At 45.8% G+C, this 25,164-nt stretch overlaps 1 protein-coding gene across 1 annotated transcript in view; it reads left to right on the plus strand.

The window, feature by feature from the left end:
• Positions 1 to 25,164, plus strand: part of ACSL1 (acyl-CoA synthetase long chain family member 1) — a 124,359-nt gene that overhangs the window by 14,156 nt on the left and 85,039 nt on the right. Inside the window, exon 2 of the mRNA XM_075336130.1 lies at positions 24,101 to 24,316. Within this exon, the coding sequence (XP_075192245.1) occupies positions 24,122 to 24,316 (195 nt within the window). The 5' untranslated portion in view covers positions 24,101 to 24,121. The remainder of the gene's footprint in view (positions 1 to 24,100; positions 24,317 to 25,164) is intronic.

The raw sequence follows: 25,164 nt of genomic DNA on the forward strand, positions 1-25,164 counted from the left end.
ATGTTACCCTATGGCACATGGGGAGTGTCTGTGTCCACGCTGCGGTTTGTGCGGCTGTAGAATATGCTGCGGATGTCCCGCAGCCGCACATAACTGCATGTCAATTATTCCTGCGGATTTACCTGCGGAAATCCCGACACTCCACTATGGAGATAGAGGCTTACCTGCCTTGGTCCCATACTTGCCTGCCTTGATGGCAGACACCTGTCACTTTCTTTCTGTGCAGAGCAGGAAGTGGGCGGGGCCTGCGCAAGCTCCGGTCATGTGACAGCCAGAGTTAGTTCAGGCCCGCCCACCTTCTCCTGCACAGTGCAGATGCTGACAGACAACCGGAAAGTGTAGTGCTGTGTGATGGAGGTAAGTAATATGAACGTCCCGATCACTCAGCACTTGTTCTGCATTGAGGATGCAGTGACCAAGCCATGGTACTGTATCCTCAATGCAGGACACCGCAGCATATCCGCAGGACATTCCGCAATTAAACCGCAGCATTGAAACAAAGTTGTGCTGCGGTTTTCTGGGAGCTCCTGCGGATATAACTGCAGGACACTTTCCCCGTGGGCACATAGCCTAAGATGCTGCATTAAAGGGAACCTGTCATCAGAAATTTAGCTTGAAACCTAAATGTTTCCCCCTCTGCAGCTCCTGGGCTGCATTCTAGCAAGGTTCCTGTTGTTTATGTGCCCCCTTTCTGACCAAAATAAAGACTTTGTAAAGGGGTACCTTTTTGTATTCAGATCTTGATAATGGTACACGGGGGCGGGCTCTCTGGTGTCCGTTAGTCTGCCTCCTGTCGCTTTAGGCCGTCCACCATCGTTCCATTCCATACTTCAGGACGCCGCCCGATGTGCCGCGCACGCGAGGACTGCTGGTCACGTGTGTCACAGGCACGAGACTATGGGCGGCACTGTGATTGCATCGCAAGTGCCCGCCCATCATCTCGTGCCTGCCCTTTCCCCTCTGCCTCTAGCGTTCTGCGCAGAACGTTCCAACGTCGGGTCATCTGGCCAGCGCTTGCACAGAACGCTGGAGGCAGAGGGGAGAGCGTGGCCACGAGATGATGGGCGGGCACTTGCGATGCAATCACAGCACCGCCCATAACCTCGTGCCTGCGCACACATGACCAGCGGTCCTCGCATGCGCGGCACCTCGGGCGCAGTGGGCGGCGTCCTGAAGTATGGAATGGAGCGATGGGGGATGGCCTAAAGTGACAGGGAGGCAGACTAACGGACACCAGAGAGCCTGCCCCTGTGTACCATTATCAAGATCTGAATACAAAAAGGTACCACTTTATAAAGTCTTTATTTTGGTCAGAAAGGGGGCACATAAACAACAGGAACATTGCTAGAATGCAGCCCAGGAGCTGCAGAGGGGGAAACGTTTAGGTTTTAAGCTAAATTTCTGATGACAGGTTCCCTTTAATGCAGGGAAAACTTACAGCATCACCAAAAGCTCATCGTGTGTCTGTAGTATAAGGCTATGTGCGCACTTTGCGTTTAGTTAGTTGCAGTTGTAAGCGCATCCTCTGGCAGAAATTGTCTTTGTCAAATTTGGTTTTGACCACAAAATAGCTAAAAATACGCTTGCGTTTTTACCATATTTTGATATTGACATTTTTCCTTGCTTAAAGTCAGATGCGTTTTGAATACAAATACAATGCTAAAGTTTAAACATACAAACACTATAGGGGGAAAAAAGCAAATATCATGAATTTTCTGCAACTAAAACGCTGCGTTTTTAACAGCATTGTGCGCACAAGAAAGCTTATTTTCCATAGACTTTGTGTGAAAATCAAAACGCAAGCATTTTGGCATTAAAACGCTGCGGGAACGTATGGAAAAAAAGCAAAGTGCGCACATAGCCTTATACTATCACGCCTCCTGAGGCTGTTCTTGCCCTGTGGGTTTCTAGCTAGAAGCAATGTTTTATTCTGGATTTTAATCTGTGGTCTCCAACCTAAGCTTCTTCAGATGTAGGAAATCCATAACTGCCAGCAATATTGGGGTGAGGTTGTAGATTTATAGTAAGTGGATAATTAAAAGGGAGACTATTAAAATCAGTAATGTAGAAATTATGTATTTGCAATTAGAGACTGCCGCTTTACACGCTGCGATATCGTGACCGATATCGCTAGCCTGGGTACCCGCCCCCATCTGTTGTGCGACACTGGCAAATCACTGCCCGTGGTGCACAACATCGCGCGGACCCGTCACACGACTTACCTGCCCTGCGACATCGCTGTGACCGTCGACCCTCCTCCATTCTAAGGGGACTGTTCGTTCAGCGTCACAGCAGCGTCACTGAACCACCGCCTAATAGAAGCGGAGGGGCGGAGATGAGCGGAACGAACATCCCGCCCACCTCCTTTCTTCCGCATTGCAGGCGGGAGGCAGGTAAGGAGAGGTTCCTCGTTCCTGCGGTGTCACACGGAGCGATGTGTGCTGCTGCAGGAACGACTAACTACATCGTTACTGCAGCAGCAACGATATTCGAGAATGGACCCCCATGTCACCGATGAGCGATTTTGCACGTTTGTGCGACAATGCAAAATCGCTCATAGGTGTCACACGCAACGACATCGCTAAAGCGACCGGATGTGCGTCCCAAATTCCGTGACCCCACCGAGATCGCTTGAGCAATGTCTCAGCATGTAAAGCGGCCTTTTCTTTATTTTAAATGGTCTAGTAACAGTATTATAAGAAATGGTTAATTATTTCTGATCATGATCCTAAGTTAAATGATCATTATAATGAACAACAAATTAAGTTTTTTTTTTTTTTTTTTTTTTTTTTTTTTTTTTTTTCATTTCTGGCCATTTTTATTGACTTTCGCTTTAGCTAGCAATGAGACCTTGGCTTTTTCCAATACACGACAGAAGCGCAGTTTCATTAAAGGCTTCCAGTATTTTTCTGACTTGTGACTGTAGCTTTAGAAGCAGCACATTAGTGGACAGGCGTAATATCACTACTGCGCAGCCCATAAGGAGGAATCCGCAGCGACTTCTCCCAGCTCGGCAGGCAATGGTGTATTCTGACAGTAAAAGGGAGTAGCTATATCTGAACAAATGACTGTGGCAACTTCAAAGGTCATTGAGGACGCTGGAGGATATATAAAGACCTGGCGTTCCCTGTCTTATGGGAAGCTCTGCCTCTCAGAGGTCCTCAGACCGCAGCGCTGCATTGCGTGTTCTGGTAATCTGGGACTTCTAGCAATTCACGGTACGTCCTAATCCAGATTCTAGGAAATGGCTCCCTGGTCCTGCATGAAGATCTTCAGGGACATCTGGACGCAGCCTGCTCTGGAAAAGAAGTTGTGGCATCTTTGCAGTTCAACCATCAAAGGTTGAAAAGCGTGGCATCTAACCACTTTCATGTGGCCACTGGTTTTAGCGCTTGAGAATTTTCACAGGCTTATCAGTGACACTGCAAGGTTCTCAATGGCCTTATGTGCATGACCATAGTGGCGGCCATATTACAGTCTCCCTGGATTTCTTTTGCTCCTCCCCCTTTCCCAGACTTCTAGAATCTTTATGGAGTATATGAATGTTTGTGTGTTTTTTTTCATTTATGTATTGAGGCGCTCTAGAGCTACAGTAAGACTACGAGGTCGTTACTGTTACTTGTGGATGACCGCTGACAGCACTTCATAGTTATCTCATAGTGCTCGGTATAAATGAGTACACCCCTTTGGAAAGTAGGATTTCATCTCACACAAAGTACAAAGAAAATTTCCAAACATGCCAAGATGCAGTTCTATAGAACATTTTTAACCCATAACATGACAAAGATTAAAAATACAACTCATTACAAGATCTTCTGTTTTACTTAGTGTAAGGCTGCGTGCCCACGATTAGTGTTTGCAGCATTTTGGACGCAGCATACTTCAGCTGCGTCCAAAACGCTGTGTTGTACAGTACAAGCATAGTGGATGGGATTTCCAGACCGCAGCATGTCAATTGTTTGCTGCGGAATCACATGCATCCGCTGTAGGGAGAACAGAAGCGAGACCGCAGCGCACTGAACCCTGATCGGGGGTACAAGTAGCTGCAGTCTCCAACGGAGGAGGCTCGTAGCCCTGCAGGTCAGGACCTGCTGCGTCCAGGACGCAGTGAGTCCTGATTGTGGGCACATACCGTACTCTTAAGTCTTAATTGTTTCATAAATGAATAGTACACATGAGAATAAGCAATTTCGTAATATATCTCATCAGGGAAAGCTGCTTCTTTCTCTGCCAGGATTGATCAGTCACTATTAGAGATAAGCAGACGTGAACAGTAACTTTTGGTATTCGTATCGAACCTGGACTTTAGAAAGAAATCTGTGCCCAAGTTCGGGTGCTTTACATTTGACCACTCAATCGAGCATTGCTGTGCTTGGGTACGTTCGGTGCTCAGCCCAGTGCGAGCTGCTTCCAGTTCTGAGTGATCCATGCTGTGGGTAACAGCGTTATCGGTGTGTGTGTGTGTGTGTGTGTGTGTGTGTGTGTGTGTGTGTGTGGACACGGGTCAGTGAGTGCTCTCGTCCGCTGGCCCGGCCGCCTTTAGAAAGACAGCGTGGCCCAGGGCTCATCCCAACTGAACGCCCGACCTCCTTAACCGTGGGCAGAACACTAGTCAGACAACACAGGATGAGGGAATCGCAATATTAAGACTTTATTGGATCTCCAAACAATTAACAGCATATGGCATGTAACCGGTAACAGTTTCTCACCCTTCCGCTAGCTCATCAGGGATTAGAATGTCTGTGTCTCAGAGCTTCCAGGGCTACTTACTCCAAACCAGCAGCACCCCGCTTTCGGCGGCTACCCATAGAATGGAATAACGTCGGATTTAGGAAGCTGGCTGAGGACGGCAAAGCCTGTACTCAGGTGACTGGATTGTCCCAAGCTGGATTCCTTCCTTGGGTAGTCCTTTATCTCAGTCGAATCCTTGCATTTGATGCTGAAGTCTATGTAATATTATAATAAAGGTTCGGTTATGGCATGCCAATCGGATCCGCAGATCCTAGATTGGTATCATGTAGGAAAAGTGTAGTCGGGCAATGGACAGTATTCCTTCTTATACCCCTGAGCTCTCCATTCAGACCATTGGGGTCTTCATGATTGGTGGATAACACTGGGCTCTTATCGGCTAGATTTCAAGCCGTATACAAAATATCCCTACTAGTAATGGTCTCTGGCAGAGACGAGGGAGAGACAGCTAAGTTACATCGCATCTAGCAATAGACATAGTAATACAATGGGAGGTTCGTATAATTGATTTTGTCTGGGTATCTGACCTTCACTGGCCAAGGAAATTACATGAGTCAACAAGAACTTTAACACTAGACTCCTAACGGTACCGTCACACTTTAGCGACGCTCCAGCGATCCCACCAGCAATCTGACCTAGTCAGGATCGCTGGTGCGTCGCTACATGGTCGCTGATGAGCTGTCAATCAGGCAGATCTCACCAGTGACCACCAAGCAGCGACGCGTGGAAGCGACGCTACACTTGGTAACTAAGGTAAATATCAGGTAACAAAGGGCTTGGTTACCCGATATTTACCTTTGTTATCAGCGCACCGCTTAGCGCTGGCTCCCTGCACTCCTAGCCACAATAAACATCGGGTTAATAAGCAAACCGTTGTGCTTATTTACCCGATGTGTAGTCCAGCTACGTGTGCAGGGAGCCGGCACTGGCAGCATGAGAGCTGCAGTGCTAGTAACTAATGTAAATATCGGGTAACCAAGAAAGGACTTCCCTTGGTTACCCGATATTTACCTTGGTTACAGCTTACCGCAGGCTGCCAGAAGCCGGCTCCTGCTCCCTGCACATTCAGATCGTTGCTCTCTCGCTGTCACACACAGCGTTGTGTGCTTCACCGCGGGAGAGCAACGTAAAAAAAATGAACCAGAGCAATGTGTAACGAGCAGCGATCTCACAGCAGGTGCCAGATCGCTGCTCAGTGTCACACACCGCGAGATCGCTAATGAGGTCACTGCTGCGTCACCAAAACCGTGACTCAGCAGCGATCTCACTATGTGTGAAGCACCCCTAAGAGTCTTGTAGAAACAATGAGTGGCTTAGCCCCCATTTATAAACAAACTATCATCCTGTCTGGCTGAATTTTAAGAAACGTAAACCCATGCTAGGCACGGGGTCCACTGTCGTCATTGTGCACCAAACTAATCTAAGGAAAATCCCTGCCCACTCTCCTCTGGAAGTGCGGTCTTTATGGCTGGCTCTGTGGGTGGAGAACCGAACTGCCAATTGGTGATGTCCAGTGAGGTTCAGATCCAGAACAAAACTTTGTCTAGAGTCCAGCTGAATCCGAATTTCCAAGGGTCCGCTCCTCTCTAGTTATCAAAATAGTGAAGACTTTCCCATTACTGTGTTCAGCTTAGGCTGCTTTCACACATCCGGTTTTTGCTATGCGGCACAATCCTGCACTTTGCAAAAAACGCAACCGTTTTTTTTTTTTTTTTTTTTGCTGCCGCTTGCGTTTTTCCTGCATAGACTTTAATTAGTGCCGCATGGCCTTGCGTTCGGTCCGGTTTTTGCCGCATGCGGCAGATTTAGCCGATGCGGCGCTTTTCTCAATGCATCCCTATGGATGCCGGATGCGGCGCGATGCGTCAAAAACCGCATCCGGCCGCCGCATGCGGTTTTTGCCACTGCGCATGCTCAGTAGCATGCCGCAAGCGGCAAAAACCGGACGGGCCGCATGTTAAACTTATGCAAAGGATGCGATGTTTTCACCGCATCCGTTGCATAGGTTTCACAGCCGGATTGAGCCGCACGGCTCAAACCGGATGTGTGAAAGCAGCCATACACTTCCGCTCCCACACTTAAATATTTGAGGCAAAAAAAAAGTATTCTAACATACAGTATTTCTTGGCACATCCGGCTTTAATAGACCAAAGACTGCGTTTGACTAAATGTGTCCTTTTTTAATGTCTGCAAATGCTTTATATACAGGACCAAATGGTGTAGTCTTCAATGCTATTGTCGTCCAAAGAAAATGTCCTCCTCTCAAATGTTTATTTTAGAAAATACATTGTCCATGAGTGAAGTACGGAAAACTAGAGGACTTGTCAGTTGCTAAACTTAGAATTGACCCCTTCATGACATATGATGTATAGTTGCGTCATATGTTGTCCCTGCCTTTTGATTGCAGGCTCACACATCGAGCCCGCACTTGATGGCTGATCTGATCAGCCATCATGTGCCTCTAACATCTGTACACGGATCAGCTTTGGCAAGCTGGAAGCTGAGTGGTAGAGGAGAGTTGTGCTTATGCCAGGTAGAAGGGCGTAATAGGCCTCCTTATGGTAAATAAAGGCTTATACAAAAAAAGTATTAGCTTTGAAAGGACACCATATAGAACACTATGGACACGTGGGTGTTAATCAGGGACCTTTCCAATGTACAAGCTAAATGTAGGCCAAAAAAATGGTGGTGTTTAACACAAGGCTTCTATTTCCCTGATTGAAGCATTATAGGGGTTGTCCAATACTTTTACATTGATGGCCTATCCGATAACCTGCACCCCCGCCGATCAGCTGCTCTCAGTCCCGACTGTGGCAGCAGGCAGCTGGAAATGGGCAGTTCCAGCGCTGCTCCGTCTTCTGATAGTGGCCGCAGCCGGGTACTGCACAATCCACCTCCCATCCTAATCAATAGGAGGCAGTTGTGCAGTACCTGTCTGCTTCAAGACTGAGGTACTCCGGAACGGAGCATGTCCGGCTGCCGCCACCGGGGCAGAGAACAGCTGGTCGGGGGTGCAGGGTGTTGGACCTCGGCCGAACAGACGTTGATGACCTATCCTAAAGCTAGGCCATCAATGTAAAAGTAGTGGACAGCCTCTTTAATGATAGAGATATGATATAATTTGTGTGACATTGATTCTTGTGCACAGGGCCTTGGCTTAATTCTGGATCGGATTCTTTGCCTTGTACAAATGACATTGCAGTTTTGCTTGCTTGGGCATTTATGGGTTTTGTGTGTGTTTTTTTTTTTTTTTTTTTTTTTTTTTTTCTCTTCTCAATGATGATAAAATGTGCCCTTCTGCATGTGGGTGAAGACTTTTAAACTATGGCTCATGTGGGGCCTGTGATTCCGATCCCTGCATAACTGATCCAGGCGCGTGTGTTTGCACATGTGGGAGGGGAGGATGAATGAGTGGCCAGTGGCCCTTTTTACATTTTGTCAGCTCTCCACAAAGCGGGAACAAATGGCTTATTTTCTGAAGTGTGCGCAGCAGACAATATATTCTCTTGTTCTTTGCCCGGTGGGGTGAGTGCGGCCTGATCAGGAGATGGGAGTTGTTCCCTCTGTGTGTTGTGAACTAAATCACCCTACGCTATTGGGACTTTAGGCTTCCTGTGACGCCATTCTGAGGGGCAATCGGCCAAAGTGGTACCATTGTCTGTTATTAGCAATTCATTAGCATGTCTGGTTTACTATTTAAAGGTACAGTAAGGCCTAAATGGCTGTTAAATCTGAGCTTTTACTTAATGACTAAAGCTGGGTTTACACACTGCAACAGCTCAAACGACATCGCTGTAACGTCACCGGTTTTGTGACGCAATAGCGATGTTGTTTGCGATGTTGCAGTGTGTGAATCATATCAGCGACTTGGCCCCTGCTGTGAAGTTGTAATCGTTACAAATCGTTCAGGACCATTCCTAGGTCCTTTGTTTCCCGCTGTGCAGCATGCATCGCTGGAAAGTTTCAGTGTGTGAAAGACTTTGCAGAGACTTTGTTAGCAACTTCCCTTTCAAAAGGCTGCTTATCAACGTCCCCAACAACCAGCTAGGTCGCTCTGCAGGTCCGGATCGCTGTTGAGTTGTTGGCCAGGTTTGCCTGTTTGACTGCTCACCAGCGACTTAGCAGAGACATAGGGAGGTCGCTGTTACGTCACAAAACCGGTGACGTTACAGCGATGTCCTTTGCGATATTGCAGTGTGTAAACCCAGCTTAAAGTGCCAGAGCACTTGGTAAAAAACAAGGTGTAAAATGGATATAAAAAGTTTGAACTCACCACTTAGTCCAAAGCCTGCTTTACACGGTACGACCGATCGTGCGATTTCACAATCGATTGTACCCGCCCCCGTCATTTGTGCGTCACGGGCAAATCGCTGCCCATGTCGCACAAAGTCGTGAAACCCCCGTCACACGTACTTACCTGCTGAGCGACCTCGCTGTTGGCGGCGAACGTCTACTTCCTGAATGGGGAGGGACGTTCGGCGTCACAGCCGCCGGCCAATAGAAGCGGAGGGGCGGAGATAAGCGGGATGTAAACATCCCGCCCACCACCTTCTTTCCGCATAGCCGGCGGGAGCCGCCGTGGGACGCAGGTAAGCAGAGGTAATCACTCCCGTGGTGTCACACGGAGCGACGTGTGCTGCAACGGGACCGATGAACAACCGGCACAAATAATAAACGACATGAAACTGAGTGACGAGTATACGACTCACGATTTGTGAGCGATACTGCGTTGCTCAGAGGCTTCACACGAGACGACGTCATGTATGATGCCGGATGTGCGTCACGAAAACCGTGACCCCCGACGATGCATCGCACGATCCGTCGTCTCGTGTAAAGCACCCTTAATACTATCAGTAATTCCTCTGTGCTTTGTGGATCCCCCTCAGCTGCAGCCCGGCAGCATTGCATAAGCAAAAATGAGGACTGGCTATCTACTCCATAAAATCCAAAATATTCTTTATTGGAAATCCATTTAAAACCTGCTCACAGGCATGATCACCTCTTACGTGTTTCTGTAGTTCTCATGGCGCCCTTAGACAAGTCATGACTAAGGGTGCCATGAAAATTAATAAAAAAAAAAATAAATAAAAATGGCGTAGTCCCCCCCCCATATTATGATGCCCAGTACAGATAAAGCATACGGCTGCAGCCCTCAGCCATGCGCTTATCTTGGCTGTCTATCAAAATAGGAGGAACTGCATGCTGTTTCGTTTACTTTTTTTTTTTTTTTTTAAAAGGGGGGAGGGGGGAATAAAAATGTCCGACTGCTGGGGACTGGTATTCTCAAGCTGGGGAGAACCATACTTATTGGGGTCCCCCCAACCTAAAAATGGCAGTCGCCCAGGATTGCTGCATCCATTGTTTGCAGTAATCCCAGCACTTTACCACTGCACAAGGGCAATCGGGAAGATTTGGATAATCTGGGTAATAAGGGGTTAATGGCAACTCACAGCTGCCACAAAGCCCTAGATTAGTAATGGGAGGCATCAGAGACCCCCCCCCCCCCCCAATCACTAATTTTGTAAGTGAAAATAAATAAACACCCAAAAAAATCCTTCATTTGAAATAAAGTACAAAAAAACCCACTTATTCTCCACTTTACTAACCCCCAAAACACCCTTGCAGGTCCGCTTTATTCCACACAAGGTTCCATGTCTGTTCCAGCTCTGCTAAATGTATAGGCACAGTGCACAATCATGGCACATGACTGCCCACTGTGGACTTCAGGCAGAGAAAACTGCCCTAAAAAAATGCAGCATGTGCATATAGCCTTAATAGTGCTATATAAGTGAGTAAAACTAAATAAAATGCAGTCTTTGGTGTTTACACTGACTAGTCTGTGGGGCGTCCATTCTCTGAGCTCTCCTGCCTTGCATGCTGTGGTCTTGTCCACCTGACTAGCTATATCATTTCTTCTGTGCTGGAAACTTTGCACGTGCACACTATGTCCTTTCTTCCATGGCATGAGTGTGCATGCCAAAGTAAGAACATGGCCTTCATACACTAGATTTCCAGCATCAGAGATGACGCGGCTAGTCAGTAGGACGTCCATCACACCCTGTGGGGCATGATTACAGCATAGAAGGTCATTGATGAAGCCTCTCCCTGGGTATTTTTAATATAGCAAGGATGTCATGAAGTCCACATTCAGATGTTCATTATTTGGTGAGTTTACCTTCAATATTTGTAGCCAAACCCAGGCGTGGGTGATAAATGTAGAAGTGGTGCACAAGTTTCTTTTTATACTCTTCCTTTGGTTGTTCCACTCCTTATTTTTGGCTTGCACATACTGAATTTAGTGTTTCTAAGACCTTTAATGACCAGACAGTGCAACAGGTTTTTGGTATTCTAGTTTTTTTTTTATAGAATTGTTATGCACTTGTTCATACTGCATGTTATGGAGTGCCATCAGTCTTTTTGTTTAGATTATGGGGTCTTCTGACTGTGCACCCAATTAGCCACAGGTTTGGGTTTTTTTTGTTTGTGTTTTTTTTTTTTTTTTTTGTAATAGCAGGTTTACTCACCCAAACACATGGAGGCTTTTCACCCAAGAGGGAGTCGTTAGAGTAGGTACCCAGTATATGAGAGATGCCTTGGTGTGGCTACTGGGCAGGTATAGAAATGGCCATTTTTGTATGCTAAATATCTCACTTTTGTGATTTCCATTATAGCGGTAATGCATATCTATATTCTTCATGGATTGTATGCTTTAGCATTTCGGAGTGCAGCAGTCTGCTTCCGAGTATAATGGAAGTGCATTTTTCTGGATATTTTCCTAAAGAAATGCTTGCCTACCTAACCCCATTGACTTCCATTATGCTCTGGTACTCGAATCGCACCCATCTTAAGCATCCAACTACTCATTTCAAGTACTGAGCATGGTACTCATCACTATTCCTGACTCTACTTAGATGGATTGCTTGGGTTGGGAAGATTTAGGTTTGTATTTCAGGGTCCAACACTTTATTTATTTGTTTATTTATTTATTTTTTTATTTTTTTTTCTAGTGTAACAAAGTGTCTGTTTGTTTTGTCATTCTCTGCATTTAGCACATATGCATTATTGGCTGAAGTGATCATGCATGTGTTCAGCTGACTGCTCTTTAGGGTGTATTGGGCTCTTAAAAGGCTTATCTAAATTTTAATTAAAACGTGGCTGATTTTTCATTCCCTGTCCAGTTTGTGGTATTGCAGATCATGCCCAATTATTTCAGTATTTCTGCTTCGCAACAGCCCATACACGGCAATGGGTCTTTCTTGTATGAAACCTGTCATGCTTTTTAAATCCTGGCCATCTTGTTTCAGGCTGTGCCCACGGGACTATGTACCCGCCGATTTTGCTGTGGAAAACCTGCAGATTTATCTGGATTTTCTAGATAAATCTGCAGGTTTTAACAAGTACAGACACTCCCCATGTTATCCTATGGGACATGGGGAGTGCTGTGTCAATGGTGCGGTATGTGCGGCTGCGGAATATGCTGCAGATGTACCACAGCCGCACATAACTGCATGTCAATTATTCCTGCAGAATTCCCGGCCCTCCACTATGGCGATAGAGGCCAGGACTTCTGCAGGTAAGTCGCATGAATGTTCGCAGGTTTTCCGCAGATATTTCGCTGGAATCCCGCAGCAATGGATAGCTGCGGATTCCGGGGATCAGCTGCGGGAAACTTGCAGATATATCCGCAGGTACATAATCCCGTGGGCACATAGCCTTAAAGGAGTTGTCCGACAGAAACTCAACAATTTTTGTTAAGCTAATCTGTGCTGTATTGTCATATAAAACACCCCTACATTATTTTTTGTTTTCTAACTTTTGTTCCTCTTGAATTCACCCTTTTTTATTCTCTGCAGCTCTTTGTTTACATTTCAGCTCTAGCAAACTGACCACTTCCAGTGCCAAACCTCCCAGTCACAGCTGGCACCGCCCGGCCTCAGTGTCCAGCCCCTCCCCAGTGTCCAGCCCCACCCTCTGCCCGCCCCCTGCACACACATTCCCTGTCAGTATTCTTCCCCAGCACCTGACCTGTTATCACTACAGCATTGCAAATAACAGCCCCACATCGGGCTCTGCACCCCACACCACATCGGGCTCTGCACCCCACACGCACGCGCGCGCACACACACGGTGCTCTGTACCGACCCCCCCACCCCCCCCCTCCCATATCCCCATAGGGAACACGTGTAGGGAATAAATACTCACCCGTCCTCTGTCCCCGCCGCTCCTGCACGTTCGCACGCTGTCTGTGCTCTGGACATATCAGCACAGTAGTGACGTCACCGCTGTGCTGAAGAGAGCACAGACAACCGGGTAGTGATGAGAAGCAGCGCTGCGCTCCCTCTCCTCAGCGCTTTCAAATGTACCGGCATCTGTGATCTGTGATGCTGGTACATTTGAATGTGCGATCCTGAGAAGGGGGCCCGGTGCTGGCGCTGACACCACGGCAGCCGCCGCCAGGCCCCTCCCCCAAGTCACGGGTCCCACAGCACTGCAGGGGGAGTTTGCAGGGAGAGTACGGGGTGCGGGGGAATGTGTGGGAGGGTGCAGGGAAGGGGGGCGGGGCTCATCGCACTGTAGCCACCCAGCAGGGAGGCGACATGCTGTTCCAGAGTTGCACGTCCTGCCCATGTTGACCTGAAATGACCGGAAGCAGCAAAATCGCGGCAGGAGCGGTCACATGACCACTCTGAGTCTGAGGAGAGGGGCTGACAGCAGGGCAGGTAAGTGCTCACTATCTACTTACCTGCCCCAATGTAGCCCAATAGGTTAATTAAAAAAAAAAAAAGTCAGAAGCCGGATAACCCCTTTAATGTTTGATGGAGAACTTGCAGTTTTGTCATGATTGCACAGCTGTTGTATACAAACTGCACTGATCTGCATGATGGTGAGGTTTAATCATGGTTGCACCTCGGGCTACTCTCACACTGAAGGATCTTTGACCATATTTTGCATCAGTTTTTTTTTTTTTTTTTGTAAGCTAAAACTGGGATTAGTTTCAACACAGAATAGAAAGGGTATCATTAGAATGTGACTCATTTTGTAAAAAGTTTTTCATATTATAGGCATCATATAGTGGTCCTCATTGGTGGTGGTCTATGTCCTGAAAACCCCACCATCAATAACATGGCTTTCAAGTGCCCCGTTCCTCTGCTCCCAAAACTGTGGGTTCAATACAGTCTGTACACCGCCCTGAGACTGTACATACCTGCTATTGAGCCCTTACATGAGCTGCGCACAGAGCGGTGTAGAGGTCCCAGGGGCTGGTCTGCAATGCTACGCAGCAGGGATGACCTATAAATGTTTACAAAATGCTGGTTACACTTCTAAAAGAGGTGCTGAATTTTTATATTTTTGTTTACAAATACTAGGTCAAATGATGGCGTCTGATAGTGGCCGGAGTCTGGGGGCTTCATGGAGGCGGTTTGTAGTGTGATCGCACTCTTTGCCGTACCATCGCACGCTGCACATTGTCTCTGCACTGAAGGCCATCTTCAGTCAAATTTAGAATATTGTGTTAAGCAAAAATCGCCACATAGCCATGTACCCAGTCTGTGATCTGACAACCCCATTGAATCGCAACTCGAGCAGTTTCCGGTGTTAAACCAAGTAAGGGGCAGCCTCTGATCTTTACACAACGTAAACTAAGAAAACCGAGGATCTGCCGAGTACAGCAGCGTTTCCTCCAGGGGAGAAGTTTGAGGCTATGTGCGCACTAGGCCGTTTTACCCGCGGATTTGCCGCAGAAATTTCTTGAGAAATGTCTGCAATCTTTGTGCAGATGTTTCCCAGCAAATCCTATGTGAAAAAAAAATAGCTGTGCGCACTGTGCGGATTTTTCTCAAGAAATTTCCTTGAAGAATTTCTTGAGAAAATTTCTTGAGAAAATGAGCATGTCAATTATTTTCCGCAGGTACCCTGCGGATTTCGGCAGTACAGCCTGCAAAATCCGCAGGGAACAACCTGCGGGAAAATCGCGGCAAATCCGCATGCGGATTTACCGCGGATTTGGTGCGGATTTTTTCCGGAGGTCCGGAAATCTTCCACTCCCAGAAGTTTCTCAAGAAATTTTCTTGAGAAACTTCACAGTTCTAGTGCGCACATAGCCTAATTATAGGGTACGACCCCATTACATCTCCCTGCGTTCCATAAAGGAAACCTGTCTAAGGCTATGTTCACACACTGCGTTTTTTACCTGCGTTTTTGGTCCGTTTTTGCTGCAGAAATTTCTTGAGAAATTCTTGTAACCTTTCTTTGCTGCAGAAATTTCTTGAGAAATTCTTGTAACCTTTCTGCAGACATTCCCCAGCAAAACCTATGGCAAAAAAAAATTAGCTGTGCGCACACTGCGTTTTTTTTCTTAAGAAAATTCTTTCAGTAGATTTTCTTAAGAAAAAGAATGAGCATGTCACTTCTTTTCTGCAGCTAACTGCGTTATTTGCCATAGATAATTGGCACAATAACGCAGGGAGCAACCAGCGGTAAAAACGCACCGAAAACGCTGGTGCGTTTTTTTAACGCAGGTGCACTAATCCTTCACTCTTAAGAAAAATCATTTTTCTAGTGTGAACATAGCCTAACAACGTTAACTTACAGGTTACATATGTGTTAAAGCTGCTGCACTGAGATCTACTACTGGGTAGAAATATACTTGTATATGGCTGTTAAAATGGTACAGGGGAGCTGCACATATCACATTGCACTGCAATGGCGGAATTACCCTAATATCCATAACATCCATTTTAAAGCTCCCATACACACTAGAGTAAGATCAGCCTCACCCACTGATCATCAAACAGTCTGTGTATGAGGGTCCACTTACCCGGCTGTTCCTGGTGCGGCTGTTCCTGGTGCGGCTGTTCCTGGTGCGGCTGTTCCTGGTGCGGCTGTTCCTGGTGCGGCTGTAGCAGGCGGACAGAAATGCTCAGTTTTAGTGCTGGATCGGCCTTCAGTGTTAGGCTAGGTTCACATTTCCGTTGTTTTTTAGATGTCAACGGATGCGACGGATCAGTTTTTTTCACAGGAATCCTGTGAAAAAACTGATCCGTCGCGTCCGTTACATCCACTGTGCGTCCGTTTTTTGACGGATCAGTCATGATCCGTTTGTGTTTGGGACAGCCCAGTGGGTGTGCCAAACATGCTGGCCATGCTCTGTAGAGCATGACTGAATCCAGCGCTGGATTCTGTTGTAAGATGGATTACGACAGAATCCAGCACTATGGACATGCATTACAAGCTTGACAGATGGCAACGAATTCCTGCGCGGCACATTAATTTTGACGGCCAGAAAAACGTTAGTCTGTGTTGCTCCCTCCTGGCGGTCAGTCAAAAAACGACTGACCGCGACGCAGCGGATGCAACGCAAGGTCATCAGTCGCAATCCGCCACTAATACAAGTCTATGGGACACAACGGAATCCGCTAATCTGATGCCGTTGTTTACCAGAGCTGCGGATTGTGACTGATACATTTTAACGAAAATGTGAACCTAGCCTAGTGGATGACCTCTTGAAAATGTCTGTCTGCTATCTAATGTGAGGCCTGAACCCACCCCAGATCCCAAATCTGCAGGTCTTGTTAAATTACACTGGATAACCTTTGCAGCTTGTCTGAGATTTCGTTTTCTTCACTGAGCCGGCAATGTAAAATGCAGCAAATGTTCCATAAGGAAGCATAGTGCATTTTCTATTACATGGGTAACCTTGGAAAAACTGCTCTTGTGAAGCTTTTTAGGTTGACCTTTCCTCTTTCTGGTTTCCTAGAGAATAACATATATACAGGTGACTTACACGTGCAATGACCTTCATGTGTACAGGAAAGATAACATTGTAGCATGAGTGAGGAATGTGGTAATTATCATCCAACCGTGCTCCGTACAGCCATCCCATTGGCCGACAAGTGCTGTCTGTACTGCGGGGAAGCGGGGTTTATAAATGACTTTCGCGTTTCTAGTTAATATCTGTGACTGGCAACAATGAAGATGTTGAGAGGGACAAACAAATATAAACTCATATTGGAAATGGTTTATATTTAAAAGTGTGTGTGTGTGTGTGTGTGTGTGTGTGTGTGTGTATATGTATATATATATATATATGTGTATGTGTATGTGTATATATATGTGTGTGTGTGTATATATGTATATATATATGTGTGTGTGTATATATGTATATATATATGTATATATATATGTGTGTGTGTGTGTGTGTGTGTGTGTATATATGTATATGTATATATGTGTGTGTGTATATATGTATATTATATTATATTGTCATCCTGGCGAAAGAAGGAGTATTTTTTTAAATCTGACTTATCTGTACTGATGGGACTTTGAGAAATTGGGCTGTAAAAGTTTTAATTTTGGAAGGTTTCTTAATTTTTCCCACCTGAGATTCTAAGTCTTCAGACTGTTGATATGTTGTGCACTCTCCTGCAGATCGGCTGACCTCTACTGTGATGGGAAAGGGTTAACCTCCTCTGCCAGTGGAAAGCTGCAGCTCTTGAATGAATGTCTGTCTCTGCCAGTTGTCCCTTTGTTCTTCTGGGCAATGTTGGTGCCATTGTGTCAGGGATGCCACCCTCTGCAGTGGGGTGATTCTCTGCAGATTACACGGTCATTGGCTCCTGCCCCCTCTGTTACCTTTTGCCTACTAGGCATTATGTAGCCGGTCCTTGCATGTGACTTCTGTCCTTGCTGGCAGCTGGGACGACAGATGACAAGTGCACGTCCCCTGCAGCAGGTTGTACAGGCGAGGGCTGAGCGCACAACGGTGAGTCCCTTATTGTCTGATGAACAGACACTTGGCGAGTGGGGATCTATATACTCTGTGCTCTGTACTTGGGAGGGTCAGGTCACTGTCTTTACATGAGGGTACCAGCATTTTAACATTTCCTTTATCACCCCCTCAGTTCTTGTGCTCCCTGTCTACATGATCTTATTTACACTCCGGTGGGAAGATGCTGGGATTCTTCCATCTCCTAATACCCTGTGTTGTATGGGGCAGTTACTGAGCGGCCGCACTGACTGCCTCATCCATATTGTATAAAGACTATTATCCACTCATCTAGTGTTTACCATTACAGTACTTGTGACTTGCGGCACTCTGGCTGAATATTTTTCTAATTTTTATTTCCATACTTGGGACAGTTGTGTTTTTGTTTTTAATTGTTGCAGAAACAAAACCTGCACAATCAGTGCCATCATCACAACTGTGCCTTGTTCTGTTTGGTTTTGGATGCGGTGGTGACTGAACCGTGCTTTGCCATAATCTTATGGTGCGTCCTGAAGTTGTCCAGGAGGGGGCAGTGTAATGTCGCATACATGGAAGCCGCTGGGTTTTCATTGTAATCTTATATTGTGCTCTGCAAACCACTAAAGGCTATGTGCGCACTGGAAAAGTGATTTTTCTCAAGAAAATTTCTTGAGAAACTTCTGGGAGTTGAAGATTACTGCATCTGCGGAAAAAAACGCGGGAAAAACGCATGCGGTTTTGCCGCAGGTTGGTCCCTGCGAGTTTTTTTTTTTTTATAAATCATGTTGAAAGAGAAAGTTATTTCCTTCTGATATAGATAGAGAAATAGATACTGGATAGAGCAATAGATAATGGATGGATAAATAATTTATAGATGGATAAATAGATAATTGATAGATAAATAGATGATGGATGGAAGTATAGAGGACAGATAAATCGAGTCCCTGTGAGCACACGCTGCATTTCTCACGAGCGATAGTGTGTTCACATTACCGGCCGTGAGAAATCACCTGTGGTTACATCTGTAGGCTCGTTACAAGGCTGCATTCAGTACAGTGTCAGTCGCGGCTGGATGCAAGCGTTGTAGGACCTCTGTGGATTACGCCGGAGCTGTGTGTTTGGGGGTGGGGGGTTAATAAAGGGGTGAAAGAGGGGCTTTTTGTCTAAAAATAAAGGATTTTTGTGTATGTTCACTTTACTTACAGGTTAATCATGAAAGCTGTCTCATAGACGCTGCCATGATTAAGCTTGGACTTAAATGGCAGCGATCCGCTGCCATTTAACTCATTATTACCCTGATAGCCACCGCATCACGGCAATCTGGAAAAGCCGTGACACTCCAGAAGTGCCGCATAATGGATGCGACAGTCCCGGGGCAGCTGCGGGCTGATTCTCGACTGCGGGAGGAGGGGAGCATTATCCCTGTCCCTTGCCCTCCCCAGCCTGAGAATACCGGACCGCCGCTGTGTTTTTACCTCAGCTGGATGGTAAAAATACAGCGGAGCCCGCTTTTTTTTTTTTTTTTTTTTTTTTTGTATGCACGTTTTTGATTTGTATGTGTATTCTATATGTCTGTGTGAGTTTGATGTGTGTGAGTGTGTTTACTCTCTGCTCAGTTTCCTCTTCCTGTCATAATGACATCACTTTCCTGCAAAACGCAGGCAGTGATGAACATTACCACGGCTATACCAAGGGTATACCACACATAATTTGCTACCTGCGGTATTTCGCGATTACATTAGTGAATGGAGTGAAATACCGCAGGTACCGGCGGAAAAGAAGTGACATGCACCTTTTTCTCAAGAAATTTTCGCAAGAAATTCTGCAGAAAGAATTTTCTTGAGAAAAAAAACGCAGTGTGCGTATTTTATTTTATTTTTTTTTTTTTTTCGTTCCATAGGTTTTGCTGGGAAATGTCTGCAGAAATATTACAAACCTTTCTCAAGATATTTCTGCAGCAAAACCGCGGGTAAAACATTTGACATTTGAACTTGACTGTACTGTGTCCATCTGACTGTCGGTGTTAATAAATATATATTATATATTAAAGCTAGCGACACGGAGAAGATCCAAAAGTAATGCAAATCTTTCAATTTCACATCTTTAGTATGATTTTAGCTTCCAAATACAATAGCACTGTACTTTAGAGACCAAAATATGTAAGTGAAACTTGTCACCATTTTCTTAAAAAAAAAACCCAAACAAACAAAAACTTAATAGTACTCACCGATAGTCCAAGCCTTCCAGACCAGAGCCCTGCGACCCACCACTTACCTGCCGGAATCACCTGCACCTCTTGACTCATAGGCCCAGCTCGATGCATGTGTAACATTGCGTAAAAAAATGAAGAGGTGCCAGGGGTTCAGCAGGTAGGACATGGTTCTGGTTTAATGGCCACACTTGTACACCCCCCCACCCCCACCCTTCCCAGCAGCGGTTGAACAGCCCTGATCCGGGTGTTGCTACTCGTGGCTCGAGGGTCTCCGGACCCGGGGGCTCTGGGTCACTCTAAAATGTGGTGGGGGATTATTTACAGGGGATTAGATAGTTTGTGACGCCACCCGTGGTGTGCGGTAATAGGGAGTGCTGCCGTTGGGAGTACCTGGGGTGATGGAACGGGGCAGCTAGATGACGTTACCCTCCACAGGTAGGGAAGGCCCCGGGACTCTGGATGGTGGAATGGATTGCAGGGGAGCGCAGGCTCTCTGGTAGCAGAGGGTGATCAGGTACTCAGAAGGAAAGCAGACGCTGACAACGTAGTAAACATAGTCTCTTGGTGCAGCTGCCCTCTTGGGAAGCTCGTCCGGGTCCCGTCCCCTGCAGCACTATCTGATGGTGCGGAGCCTGCCTCCATGCACCAGTTTTAGTAGTGTCCAAGTGGCCCGTAAGCTTGAAGCTGTCCGGGCCCGGCTCCCCACTTCTTGGTGTGAAGGAGCTGTGCTCTCAGGAGCTGACGCTTGGGATTTCAGTGGGCTGCTTTAGTTGGAAAGCCCTATCCACCTCGTTGCTCTAGTGCCCCTGATCTCTGAGATTCGTGGGGACAGTCCATAAAGGCCCTATCCTCCGCAGGTTAATTTGGCGAGTTGCTTGCAGCCTCTCCCTGACCTAGGGTCCAGTACTCCAACGTGCTTTCGGTCCCAGACCGGCTATTGTAATTGAGCTACCGACCGTCCTCCAAGACGAAGTCCAGGTACCCAGTCCCAATATCCTGCAACCGGGTCTCCGACTCCTCCGGGTCCAGACCACCATCTGCAACCTAATCTTCTCCTCCTCGGGAGCCACATGCTCCCTCTTAGCTCCTCGCTGCTAAAGGGCTACCACTCAACTGACTTGTCACCTCCCACCTCCCTGCCTGACCCCTAGGTGGGCGGCCCTATTCCAGCTTAGTAGTCCACTTGTGTGCCTGACCGGGTGTGGTGTGAGGTGTGATTGGGATTTTTGGATGCTGAAGGGAGGCAGTGCTGCAAGTTGGGAACCCAGAACCAAGAGGGGTTTATTCCTGCCCTAAGAATAAAGTGTACAGTAACCTGTGACGCCTTGACTAGTCCAGGGGCGTCACATACTAACTTCTGCACCAAATCTATCACCACTTTTTTTTTTTAGGTTCTCCGTCTAGTTGCTCTTACTGCAATCTTATGAATCTTCACATTGTGTGAACTGCGCGCTGTGAGGATCTCCAGTGGCATGTTCGTGACCCCAAGTATGTGATTTGCATACATGCAGTTACATTCCTACTGAATGACCACAGCATCGTTCAGTGTAAGGCTATGTGCGCACGTTGCGTAATTACATGCAGTTACGCTGCGCTTTGTAGCGCAGCGTAACTGCATGCGTCCTGCGTCCCCTGTACAGTCTATGGAGATTGTGCAGAGGCCGTGCGCACGTGGCGTCTTAGAGCGCAGCGCTTCGGCTGCTGCCCGAAACGCGCGTTCTAAGAAGTGACATGTCACTACTTCCGTGCGCTTTGCCGGCAGCTCCTGCTCTGTCTATGGCAGGAGCTGCAGGCAGAGCGCATGGAATCGGCTTTTTTTTTTCACTACGGACATTTTCTGCAGCGATTTGAAGTGCACGTGTGCTCTTCAGATTGCTGCAGAAATTTCTGCAGTGACTGTACGCAACGTGCGCACATAGCCTAAGTGTATTCAGGGACGCTGGATAGTCTAGTTGGAATGTGGCCGGAATTATGCTAATTGCATATTTGTATTTATGTGCCCATCTGTTCCTGACACAGTAATACCCTCAATGCACGATGTGAGGATTCATGTGTTTAGTCAACTAGTGACTGCAGACTTGTAGCCTAGGGCCGGACAATTCATTTGAAGGATATGTTCATTTTTGCATGTATATATGTTTATACAGCCAGCAACTGCCTGTAACAGCAGAGAATTGAGCTGGCTCCCATCTTAAATGTTTGACAGTGATATCTAACTGGTTAATGACTGACAGCAGCATTTCAATAGACTGGGATGCATCTCCATAACCAGTCATTAAGTGCCCAGGCATTGCCATTGCATCTGGGGGTCTGCTGAAGGGACACAATCACTGATATTTTGGTCTTCTTATGTAGCCCAGCCTTGGCCTGAGCTTCACGATATACTGGAATAATCCGATTCAATTACCCTAAGGGAACTTATAAAATTAAAAACATGACCTTTCTTTTTTTTAAAAAAAAAAAAAAAAATTAAAAAAAAAAATTAGCTGCTAAACTTATTTATATACATGAGTATGTCTTTTCAATTGCAATGTAAAATAACAGCTATACCTTCCTTTTGGAGCAAGTTCTGTTTCCATAATGTCTGTACTGGCTCTCCTGGGGCTTGTGTGACATGGGTCATGTGAGCCCTGCAGCCAAACAAGCAACTATTTCTTGACTGTCCTCTTTTGGACAAATAAAACATCTGGAAGAAGTTGGAGCTGCGGCTACTATGACTTTCTCTGGATGCTAGATTTGTAGAACAGCCCATATGGCAGAACAGTGTCACACAAGCCCCAGGAGAGATTATATATGTCCCTGGCTGGTTTCTCATGTTATGTAAAAACATAGCAGTCAACTGTTACATTGGGGTGAACACTTTAAAAAAAAAAAAATAAAATGAAAGTGAAGACAAATTTCAAAAACTCATAAACTTGTGTAGTGTTCTTGTAGTATAAAAACTTGTCTTTAAAAAAAGTATTGTGGGGTTTTTTGTTTCACTTTTGCTTTAACCTACTGTAGATGCACAAGAAATCCTGAACTGCGCAAAACACCACATGTAAAATTTTTCAAATTTTGTTTGGAAGCTTTTAATGGTTAACTGAAAAGATGGTAATAATGCAAGCTTTCGAGACTACTCAGGTCTCATCAGGCATGGTATAGCACAAAATCTGAAGAGTCACATATTTATACACAACAGGACATAGAATAGTGCAGAAAAAAACCCCAAACAAGTTATGTGAAGTACAACTATCACTGTGGCAAGAGGGCAAACTGTTGTGGCCATAAATATTGTTGTAGTTCATAGATAAGCACTGTGACTGTTTTATTGTCGTCTGATTAGGCTCTGGTCCGGGCTGTGATGCCCCAGATGGTCTGAGGAACACATTTCTTAATTGATGTAAAAAGACATAAATCCATGAGACACATTCATTCCTGCTCTGAATATGTCAAAGGTCATCGTAAGTTTGTACTCCCAGACTCTCCTGTCTCTTGGGGACTTGAAGTTTCCTTTCAATACCAGCAATGTTTGGCCACAGGTAGATCCATCCTTTTTTCTCTAATTGTGTGGCGAGCTGAGATCAGGACAAGGATGAATTCTCACCGCCACACAATTAGAGAGAAAAGGATGGATCTACCTGTGAAAGGAAAGGAAACTTCAAGTCCCAAAGAGACAGGAGAGTCTGGGAATACAAACTCATGATGACCTGTCACACATTCAGAACAGGAATGAATGTGTCTCATGGACTTATCTTTTTACATCAATTAAGAAATATGTTCCTCAGACCATCTGGGGGCATCACAGCCCGGACCAGACCCCAATCAGAGGACAATAAAACCGTCAGTGCTTATCTATGAACTACAACAATGTTTATGGCCACAACAGTTTGCCCTCTTGCCACAGTGATAGTTCTACTTCACATAACTTGTTTGTTTTTTTTTTTTTTGCACTATTCTAAGTCCTGTTGTGTATAAATATGTGACTCTTCAGATTTTGTGCTATACCATGTCTGAAGAGACCTGAGTAGTCTCGAAAGCTTGCATTATTACCATCTTCTCAGTTAGCCATTAAAAGGCATCAACCACTGAGATCTTCAGTTCTTTTAAACAATTTTTTATCTTTACTGGCTAACACGGCACAAAGATATATTTTCACGTGTTTGGAAGCAGCGTTTTTCCTGCCAAGAGGGAAGGTGTTGGGTGCAGAAAAGGCTATAAAAATGCCAAATCTGAACATCCTTGTTTAGTAGGAATACAGGTTGGCGTGTGTGTATTCTTGTTATATCAGTGGCTGTGCGTATAGTTTGGTCTCCAGGTTTCTTGCACAAGTAATGGATTTGATATTTCTGGAAGTGATTGTGGTTCTTCTGCTACCTAACACATTACCCCTCCCGTCTCTTCTCCACCCACAGGTTTAGAGCGCACCAGTAACAATGCAGGCACATGAGATTTTCAAGAGTATCCGGATCCCAGAGCTGGGGGATGTTCGCCAGTTGGTTCGCACTCTTCCCACGAACACCTTGATGGGCTTTGGTGCCTTTGCAGCTCTAACAACATATTGGTACGCCACAAGACCGAAGGCTCTGAAACCCCCCTGTGACCTGGCCATGCAGTCAGTGGAAGTGAAGGTAAGGCGTCTTGGAGCTGCAGCACCTGCCGTGAGCAGTCTGCAGATGTTTCTTTGCCTACAGTCGCTTTATGATCCTGCTCTTTTATATGGCTTGTAAAACTAGCTTTGTTACATAACTGCTAGATAGTAAATGCTCAGTATATCCACACTTCTCTGTATATGAGGGATGACTGCTGACAGATATCTATTGACCTAGTGCTAGTGAAAGTAGTTTGTTTTGGGGGTTTTTTTTTTTTCTTTCTTTCTTTTATCATGGCTTAGTTATGCATTGTTCCAGCTGATCGCTTTTTAGTTCTGGCTTTAAATCAGTCTACACCTCTAGTTTCACAACAGCGTTTGTAACCTTCTTCTGTATATAATAGGCTAGCATAATACGTCTTTTGCTTTTTAAAAGGGGGTTTCCAAGTGGAAGAATTTTTTGCAGTCATTTGATGTGACTACAGATTTCCAGATCGTAACAGTGTGTACTGTGCTCACTGTCAGGATTTCACTTTAAAAAAAAAAAAAAAAAATTATGTATGTATTTGTGTGTGCCAACCTAGATTATCAGCCATTTGCAATCTTCATATAATAGTCATATAAATAGACTGAGCCAATCTGGATACATTAGCCCCCCTGTAGCCATACAGAGCCATAAAGTATGAACGAAGCATTTTAGCATTTGTGGGGGTTTGCTACATGTGAAGCATAAAATATTCCAGGTTTCCTTCTTAAGCTAAGTTCACATTTGCTCTAAAATCTATCAGTCACAATCCGCTGCTCTTGTAAACAACGGAATCCGTTTAGCGGATTCCGCTGCTCCCATAGACTTGTATGAGCAGCGGATTGTGACTGATGATGCTGCGT

This window comes from Anomaloglossus baeobatrachus, chromosome 1, assembly GCF_048569485.1.
Source record: "Anomaloglossus baeobatrachus isolate aAnoBae1 chromosome 1, aAnoBae1.hap1, whole genome shotgun sequence".
NCBI lineage: Eukaryota > Metazoa > Chordata > Amphibia > Anura > Aromobatidae > Anomaloglossus > Anomaloglossus baeobatrachus.